At 39.6% G+C, this 10073-nt stretch overlaps 1 protein-coding gene across 1 annotated transcript in view; it reads right to left on the bottom strand.

The window, feature by feature from the left end:
• Window positions 1–1211: 1211 nt before the first annotated feature.
• LOC143893025 (nitrate regulatory gene2 protein-like) overlaps window positions 1212–10073 on the bottom strand; it is a 28364-nt gene continuing 19502 nt past the window's right edge. The window contains exons 4-5 of the mRNA XM_077397966.1: window positions 3450–3673; window positions 1212–2032 (exon numbers count right to left, since the gene is read on the bottom strand). Of these exons, the coding sequence (XP_077254081.1) occupies window positions 1327–2032; window positions 3450–3673 (930 nt within the window). The 3' untranslated portion in view covers window positions 1212–1326. The remainder of the gene's footprint in view (window positions 2033–3449; window positions 3674–10073) is intronic.

Raw genomic sequence — 10073 nt, 5'->3', positions numbered from 1 at the left:
GGCTGTTATAAGGATGAGTGGAAACTTCACCCAAAGACTAACAAACACTGTTGCCTGGTTAAAGTAGAGAGACTGGCTTTTTTTCATTGCCTTCTTCGCACCGTGACTCAGAGGCCAAAATCATATGTTGGTGGCGAGAAACCTTTGGTTTTTTCTTGGTTAAGTTAGGCCAAGACCGGGCACCTTAGGCCCTGTTTGTTTTAGATTTTGAGAATCGATTTTGAGTCCAAAACTGACTATTTTGGATATATGAAATTTTGAGTCCAATCAATTGTTTTGGACTAAAAAATGATTATCGAAATCCAAAACAAACTTGGCCTTAGCTTTTTCACTGTAAATTAGGTCCGCACTTAGATAATTTATCATCAACCGCGGTTCACTTAAATCCAGGCCTAATCGATTCTAATGTGCACATGGATGGCTTCAAACGTACCACCCTTGATCGATATTTGATCCAACAGCAGCCTCTTAAAAAATAGGCAACTGTTGGATCAAATATGGGGGTACCGGTTTGACGGTACTTAGACGGTCGGGCACCATATAAAAACTCTCTATCTACGTTGTGGCCCTACAAATGAACGTTTAGGACTTCAGGAAATAAGATCTTTTCCATCTTATTTGAACTTATACTAAAAAATATCAATATAGCAAACCTATTTTTGGTAACGACACCCCATCCAACCAATCTTAGAAGCATGAATTCAAAAGTATCAAATATTAAAAGTCTGAAGCCAATTTTTAAATTAAACTCTTATTTTAGGTAACGACACCCCATCCAACCAGTCCTCCCTTACATTCCTCACATATAAATTAAACACTTATTTTAGGTAGTACGGTCGTGCCACTCGCATATAAATTAAGAGAAAATGGTTCCTACACATATGTGTAGAGAACATATGTGTAGAGAGTTCTCTACACACTAGCTTAAAATACAGTGGGGGCCCACATTGTTTGGGTGATCCAAGCCATCCATTTTAAAGGCCCTCACATAGATAGGGTGTCTACAAAAAATCAGATCTATAGGATCATCCCAACCCTACGATTTGTGGAGGTAAAATGGATGTCTTTAAACCTTCACAAATTAGTCCATTTTTTGCCTCCACAGTTTGAATGGTTAGGATGATCCTATGAATCTGATTTTTTTGTGGACACCCTATTTATGTGAGGGCCTTAAAAATGAATGGTTTGGATCACCCAAATAATGTGGCCCACACTGTATTTTAAGCTAGTGTGTAGATAACTTATCTACACATGTGTGTAGGAACCGTTTTCTCATAAATTAAACTCTTATTTTAGGTAGGACGGTCTTACCAGCCACAAAACTTCTCAAGAGCCATTGGCGAAGGCGCCGGAAAATTCAGTCATCGCCTGAAACACGCGGAGCAAACCTGTGTGTAAGTCATTGAAAATCTCCGCCCGAGTATCCTCCTCCACCTGCCTCAGATGCTCTCGAAGCTCCTTCTTCTTATTCGCCAGCGGATCCTGAGCGTCGGCCCTACCACCATTTCGAAATCCAAGAATCCTAGGCCTTGAATTCGAGTGATATAATTTCTTGTCAATGTTCCTTATAATCTCCTTGGATTTCTTCTCGAGCTCTCTCAACCCAGCCTTCACATTTTTCTTGGTCTTTATCTCCTCTGCCTGCTTTTTGGAGATCCCATGGATGACTTGGACAAACCTCTTGATGGCCTGGGACGCAGTGGTCGCGTAGGGAAGTACTCGGTTGTAAGCCTCGATTAACTCCACGAGGCAGGATGGAGAGAGTTTCTCCTCCTCTTCCTCCTCCCCGGAGGGGATCAGGGTGAGTTTTAGCCAGTTGTGGAGGGACTGAACGTAGTATCCCAGGTATTTGATGAGTTCGGAGAAGCTGGAGTGCCAGGAGGAGACGGCCAATATGAGGCGACGAGTTGACTTAAGGCTGTGCAGTTCAGGCTTCGAGATCGAGCGGTTCACGAGGAAGCCGCCAGCTTGTTGGACGATGTGGTTCTGAGCATTGTGGAGCTGGTTCATTGATCTCCACATATGCGTTACCCTGCATGAAATATATACAACCCGAAATAAATTATACCATGTCTAGCTATCAATTTTCGGCGTTTTGATTGCAGGAATCAGGAATCGGAATATAAAAAAAAACACCATAGTTTAAGGAGTTGTTCTAAACTAAAGGGCGCCCTTGTAGGAATGGGGTGAAACGGTGTCCCCATTGGCTGTAAGGGTCGGTGTTCCACCATTGGCTGTAAAGGGGTGTAACACCGCCCCTTATAACCAATGGGGGCGTCCTTTCACCCCATTTCTACAAGGGTGTCCTTAAGTTTAGAAAAACTTCCTAGTTTTTGGAAAGGGAAATGATTTCTGCGCTCCAATGTATTCATAAACATGAGCACCAATTGTTGTCGTGTAGTATTTAAAATGTTGTTAGAGGATTATTAGGGTTCTCAAAAAACTCTTAAAGCCCTTTAAATACTAGACCATGTGGAGAGCATGTTTATCAAAAATTGTAGCGCAAAAATCATTTCCCTTTTACAGATCCAATAAAATTTGGGAGATGATATTTTCACTCCCACTGGATTGCATGCACGCTCCCTTTTTAACATGAGACGTGAAAAGTGGGCAACTTTATGTCTAAGTCAGGTTAAAAGGGAAGTGTGCATGTAATGCTGGGGGGTGAAAATATCATCACCCTAAAATTTTCTTAGACAAGGCAGAATCGGAATACCATCACTTTGGGGGGCAGGAAACAGATGCAATTTTCCACCCTTTGATTCTGTACCGTGCCATTTCCACCCTTGATTCCTTTCAATTTTTTATGAATCAATGCTGGAATCAGGTTAAATTGGAATAGGATAGTAGATTCTGGCCAGCACGTGATTCCAGAAATCCAAGCGCATGAGCCAATTTCTTTATTTGTGTATAATCTTTTGTGGGATCTGCTAAGGCAAAATCTGGCTGAATACCATTTTGCCACGAGAGAATATATAGCCACCTCAGAAGAATTGAACCAGTAAGACAAAATCTGCTAAAAAATAATGAGCCTATGTAGCTGTTCTCCTTGAAATGGCATTCCTCGAAATTGCCTAGCAGAACCCTAATCCTGTATGCAAATAATGGTTATATAGCAGTTTTAGGCTAATTAATGATATTGGCACTACCATATTTTGACACTGGAACGAACTCATCTTGTCATATATAAATTAGGTTTTTGGGATTTGTAAGGGAGATGAATTTTTCACCCCCACTGTAGTATTATGTGCCCCACTTTTAAAGTGAAATGTGGAAGACTTTAACTCTTTTTTATGTAAAATCACGTTAATAGGGGGCACATAATCCTATAGGGGTGAAAAAATCATCTCCCTTTGTATTTTGTAAGAGCCTTTTGACAGCTGGTTAAATAATAAAAGACAAGGTGGCATGGCAAAGAAAACTTCATAGGAGATGAAATTAAACATTACCCGTGACATAGCTCGACGAGCTGCGGGGAGAGTTCATCGTCTCTGACTTTGTCGATAGCTGAGGAGGTGGTGGAGACAGCCTGAGAAGTGACGATAAGCAAAGACTGAAAGCTCTTTATGGAGGCATTGGTCTCGTCCAGCTTTGCATCCTCCACTCCCCAGTATTCCTGATTTTGTAAAGCTGAAAGCTTCTTTTGATGCTTAATCTTCACCTTCTCTCTCGCCTACACTCCCCAACAATAAAAAATATCATCATGCTCATATATGCTTTCAAATAAATGAGTTTATATGGAGTGTAGCCCTATAGTCAGTGGAGTATTTTTCAAAAAAGTATTGCGCGGCCCACTTCATAGTATGATCTGAGGGCTACCTATGGAAATAATGGTTTGGATCATCCTATGAAGTTATTTTTGGGTATAGCCTATTTACGTTTTGGCCCAACACAATAATGGTTTGCATCATCCTATGAAGTGGGCTGTGCAGTACTTTTTGAAAAATACTGGACTATACCAGCACAACACATAATTCCAGGAGTTTGTGAAAAAAAGTTTAAAGCAAAAAATGGAACTTAGATGCAAATTTTCAATTTTCTGAAGCCAAAAGTTGGTCAGTCCATGAAATCCGAATTGCTGAAACCCACTACATATTAGAGTTTATATTTTCATACGAACTACTAATCTTCAGAAGGCCATCCCCTCACTAGAGTGGAATTCCAGGAGTTGCACCCCTACCCTCCGGCACCACCGTCGAGAGTCCACGATGACTCTCAACATTTTCAATTTTCTGAAGCAAAAAGGTGGTCAATCCATGAAATCTGAATTACTGAAACTCACGACATATTGAAAACTTATAAAATTTTGATAAAGAAAAATGAACCCGCAATGTAAGTGAGTAACTATGCGTTCGGAGAACTTAATTACAATAATATGAACATGTTCTGAAAGTTCAGACGAGTCATGAAAAATCCAGACAACGAATAGATATAAGTGTCAATTAGAAATAGAGCATCTCATATGTGTCTGGAAATAATTGTGTGTTTATGAAAGAAGACAGGATTTTAGTTATGCTTGAATAATGAGATTGCAACAAGTGGACACAGTGATTAAAAGAGTTGTACAGATATTAACTCGATGCTTGTTGTGGCAGACTAAAATACAAGAATATAAGTTGTTGTCAGTAATAAATAAAGCAAGTTTAGGCCTTCCCTTTTGTAAACCTCGGAGTTGCAAATGAACTAGCGAAGCTCACAGAAGAAGAAGATGAAGGTGGGTCTTAGAAACCCTGTTTGAAGGCTGTGAGATGGCGTTAAAGCCGCTGCCCCAATGGTTGAAAATGGTGAAAATAAAGAGAAAATAAGAGGAAAGTGGAGAAAATGTTGAGAAAAGGTTGCTTGTTGCTGTGATTTCTCGTGTCAGAAGTTGTTTTTTTTGGAGGATGCTTGAGGGGATTTTTATAGAGGGAAAATGTGTGAAAACTTACCGTTGTAGGAGATCTCCTTCCTTAGATGTGAAAATCGCCATGGGCGAGGGTTAGGGTTCTTTTAGGTAAGAAATCAAGTTCAAAATGACCGTTGAAAGAGGAAATCATGGCAAGGCAAGGTGGGAATGGATTTTTGGCAATCTTGAATGGATTTTGGGCAAGAGGTGTTGTGCATCTGCGGTTTGGATTTTGGAAATTTCCTTCGGGAGATGGATGCGTATTTGGAAAGGCAAAAATCTAATTTTGGGGTTGAAGGGCATGCCCTTCGTAAATTTGACAAGTTTTGTGGTTGTTAGCCACTTAAAAGGGGAGGGTAGAGACAGTAAATATGAAGGGAAATAAGGGTCTTCTTTTGTTGACTTTTCAAAGGGGTGAAAACAACATTTAAAAAAGAAAAGAAATGAAATGGGGTTCCTAGTTTTAGAAATTATGGTTAAGGGAAAATGGACGCCTATTTGTTGCCCCTCTTGGGTGCCCCATGTGAAGACATGGGGTAGCCAAGAAGATAGGCGCAAAGTAGAAATGGGTGGTATAAATAAGGAAAGTAAGAGAGGAATAAATGAAACGGGTAAATAAAGTAAAAAGAGGAGAAAAGAAAACTTGGAGCAGCAGCGTACAACGACACCTGTATAGTCTTCATTTTGATATGGCAAGGGAGATATGTGAGAATAGCTATAAAAGCTATCTCTAGTTATCTGTCTCGTCGTAAATGCAATGGATGCAATTTTAGAAAACAATGTAAATGAAAGCAAAAATATGAATTTTGTAATGTGGTAGCAAGGTGAGGAGCATGATCCTCTTGTATAAAGTAGTGGGTTGCCCCACTTGAAAAATGAGTTGTACGATGAAAAGATGTTTATGATGCGAAGATAACTTTATAACCATGATTGTACTTATCCGAAGCAACTTGATAGTATGTAATTCCAGTAGATTGCAAGGAATATAAATTAGTGAGCATGTAGTATGGCATGTATATCAACATCAAGTAACATTAAATGTGTCCATAGCAGAGATGATAAAAAGAGTAATGGCATAGTACTACGAATGTAATGAATGATAGGGGTGACTCATGTGATATGGTGGATGCATGTATGACGAGTAAAAGGAAAGTGAGGAAATGGAAGTGGATGTGAAATAGGAGATGAAGGAAAGGAAAAGCGAGACCAATAATATGGAGGGATAAAATGTGGGCAGTGGTAGCCTGTGGAAGTGTAGTTGTAGCATGGTCTTATGAGTGTGCATTGATTTTTGTGAGTATTTTGAGAGGTAATTTTAAGAGGTTCGGAGTTGGTCATCGGTAAAATCTTTGGTTTTGAAGTTTGGATAAAGGTGGATTGAGGATGATTTTGTGTGGAATGAGTAGACAAGATATGTGATTGTTGGGTGTTCTTCTTTTGACTTGGTTTATGGTCGTGTTTAATGGTAGTTTGTAGAGTAGATGGTGAGGGAGTAGATTTGGGAACATGCGTGTGTAGTTGTGGCCGTGGCACAATGTGGATGTTATTAACTGTAGGACGAAGCGGAGAATCTAAAGAAAAGCGTGTGATATTTTTTAAAGCAGATGGTGTGATAGCCGGCGAAACGAAGGTGTTTGAGAGTAAGTCATTGAATGTAGACCTATGGGCTAAGGACGATTGGAGTAAGTGAAGGACAGAAATTCTAGTAGTTTGTGTGTGAGTAGCTTGCAAGGTTTGTGTGGAAGGCTGAGAAGTAAAGGAGGGTTGGGATTGTGAGTAATGAGATGAGGGTGAATGTATATTTGAGTCATAGAGTCTTAGAGTGTTAACTGAGGTTGATTGGGTTGCTAATTCCGATTGTTGGTTCGGGATGGTTTGGGTAAGGGTAGAGGAATCAATTGGGGAGGTGCCTTGGTCAATGGAGAGTTTGTTTGTAGCGATTAAGTTTTGTACAAAGTACTTAAAGGAAATGCAATTTTCTATTAAGTGTCCAGATGTTTTATGAAATTGACAATAGTGATTTTCTTGGTAGTTTTTATGTTTAGGTGCATTAGGCTTAATATTGGGATGTTGGAGCAAGTTTTGGGATAAAAGAGTATGAAAGCGATCTTTGTAGTTAATATTGAGTGGCTTAAGAGGTGGTTTTTCCTTTGGAATTTGGCGAGGTTTATGTAAGTGTTGGTGGCATATGTTATTAATTGCATGCGATTGAGGGTGAGTTTTAAGACAGAGATTGATGTTGGGTTGAAATGGGAAGGTCTTGTTAGCTTCAAAGGCTTTTTGAATAGCGGTGCCATATTGGATGACTTCCGTAAAAGAGGTGAGAGAAAGGATTGAGATTTGGAAATTAAATTCATGCATAAGAGAGCGAATAAAGGTAGAGATATGAAATGACTCGGAAAAGTCGCATGGCAATTGGTTTGCTAGTGTTCGCCACCTAGAATAAAATTTGAGAAATGGTTCGTCGTGTCTTTGTTTAGTGTTTAAGAGATCCTCAAGTGTAACTTCATGTGGACCCCGATCCGAGAGAGGCGGGGGACGAGCCCCCACTTGAGAAGTCTCTCTCTACAGATCATCTACGTGAATGGAGAGCTCTACCAAGGAACTCTCGAAAGAAAGTGCCTCTCACAGCATGAGTGGCGATATAAGGTGAGATACCTTTCGATTCGTGGACTAGCCCAGATTCGAGGCGTACCTTAAACAAAGAAGAATCGTCATCCAAGGAAGTGGGCCCTGGATCCCATACTATGCTCTGTTGCAACGGATAACTAGAGATATAAAAAGAAGTTTCGTGCCTGGTTACGAATTTGGAAGGTCTGAAGAGCACCTCATCCGCCCAAGTGCAAACACCTGGTATCTTATGCCATTTACTTAATGATTTTGAAGAGTTTTGGACGAAAGTCATATGAAATGGGAACGAATATCTCCAAGAAGACGTCTATCTAATCATGCATGTCTCGGAGATGATTAATAAGCACACATAAAAGAAATAAAATAAGTGTCACCTGAGAATAACTAGGTTATGAATGTCATACATAATTGGTGTCTAAGTTCTGGTGTGCAAACACATGCATACTACAGCTAAAAGTATAGGATCTGTACATTAAAGTAAGAAAACATAAGAAAACACACAACACAAATCAACTCTATACATGATTGGACAGACAAATCCTAAAACGCTAATGCAAGACTTGACTCGGACCAGAATGGCCATCCACCCTTGCTGCTCTACGTATCCCGGCCTCGGAAAGAACCAGAATCAACGTAGTTCGATGACCTATTCTAAACTACGATGCCTAACCATCTAGAACCGCTATCCTAGACTCGATCCATTATACTCGACTGATTTTTAAAGCTTTTTATACAATTGCTTAAGTTCATGTGAATTATAATTTTTAGGACTCTCTATATGTCCTAACTAATGCAAGTTGATTAGCCTTAATCTAAATGCAGGTGGGCCTTACATCCTATGTGTAACTAGGCTGTGCATCCTAAAGAAAATCATGGGTTGACTATATGCTTCCTAGTCTAGTCATCGGTTCGACTAAATGTCTAACCGACCAAGACTCGAGGCTTCCTAACTCTAGGGACACTCACACGAGAGGACACACCATATCAATACAAACAGGACAGACTCCTAACTCTAAAACACCCCAAATATCTAGGACAGACTCCTAACTCTAGGGCAAGATCTTTTTGAAAAGGTTTTGAAGAATTTTTGTATTTTTTGAGGTTTTGAAATGCTTATTTTGAAAGGTTTGGCTGGACCTAGGATAAGAATCCCAAGCTGCACTACGTACCTCGTGGAAGAGGATCAAGCCAGCGTAGTTTAAAAATAGATTTTCCTACTACTCTCTTAATAACTCGAGATTTTTGAGATATTTTGGATTTTTCAAATATTTTTCAAGTGTTTTTGATGTTTTTTGACTCAAAAAGACAGAATCCTATCATCGTAAGGGTAGGATAGACTCCTGATATCCCGCAAAGGTTGGACAGCATCCTATGCTTTGCGGGAAGGACTGGATGGAATCACATCTCTGTAAGGGTTGGACAACATCCTATACCTTGCAAGAGTGAATAAAAATCACATGACTTGATGAGAGGTTAGACAAAATCCTAACCCCTATGATAATAGGACGGACTCCTAGTGACTGAAGGACGGACTCCTATGCTAAAGATTGACTCCTTAACTAAGGACAAACTCATATGCTAGTGGAAGGATTTTTTTGGCTAAGGACAGACTCCTATACTAGTGACTCTAAGAGGAGGATGTTAATGAGACCAAGCATGTCTCCAAAAGATATAACTCTTTTCTACATGTGACATAGCTTGTCTCTTACAGGGGTGGGTTCTCTAATGAGACACAGCCTGTCTCTAAAGGATTTGACTTTCATGCTGAGACATAACTTTTCTCCCTAAAAGGGTTCTAGATATCTCTTTCATCGCCCGTGCAATGAATAGGGGAACCTAAGGTCTTAAGGGATATACATCTGAAAGACTGGGCAAGTCTTTTAAATGAAAGAGGGGAGTGTTACTTGGACTAAGTGAGTCCCCTAAGGATGGGCTTGGGCTAGCGCCTTCATCGCCTTTGCAATGAAGGATCTATGGTTTAAGGGTGTCTAAAAGACTAGGCAAGTATCTATAGAGAGAAGAAGAAAGAAGCGGGTACTACCGAGAGTAATTCCCCTTAAAGGATGGGCTATGAGTCATGGCAAGGATCGAAATGACACAAGGGTGCAGGTTGACCTCATTGAGTAGCCAAAAATGAACCTTAAGAAATAAAAGGACTGAAAAGATCTTCTATAGGCTAAGACATTCCCTTTTGGTCCAGATATAATGACAGAACTGACATATTCATGTTCATTTGAATAATCCCACAGAAGAAAACTCCATAGAATTTGAGAAATAATGAAAAAGTTCATATACAAGACATAAGGAAATTAATGGATATTTACACAGAATTTCCAACAAATGATGGGGTTGAACATTTTAAAATATTTAATGAAGTGAGCCACAAATTCAACAAAGCAAGATGAATTTGGAAAACTAAACTGTATTGAAGTATATATACTTGAACCACCATGGATGAGATATTAACATTTGACATGGGTGAATCTTGAAATAGGTAAATATCTTATCAAATTATTATTGCAACATATGTACTAGTTATACTCAACCTGGAACAAAA

Source organism: Tasmannia lanceolata, unplaced genomic scaffold, assembly GCF_043159265.1.
Source record: "Tasmannia lanceolata isolate RefF3 unplaced genomic scaffold, GAP_Taslan_0.1 ptg000002l, whole genome shotgun sequence".
In the NCBI taxonomy this organism is placed as follows: Eukaryota; Viridiplantae; Streptophyta; class Magnoliopsida; order Canellales; family Winteraceae; genus Tasmannia; species Tasmannia lanceolata.
This window is presented reverse-complemented; position numbering and strand designations above follow the sequence as displayed.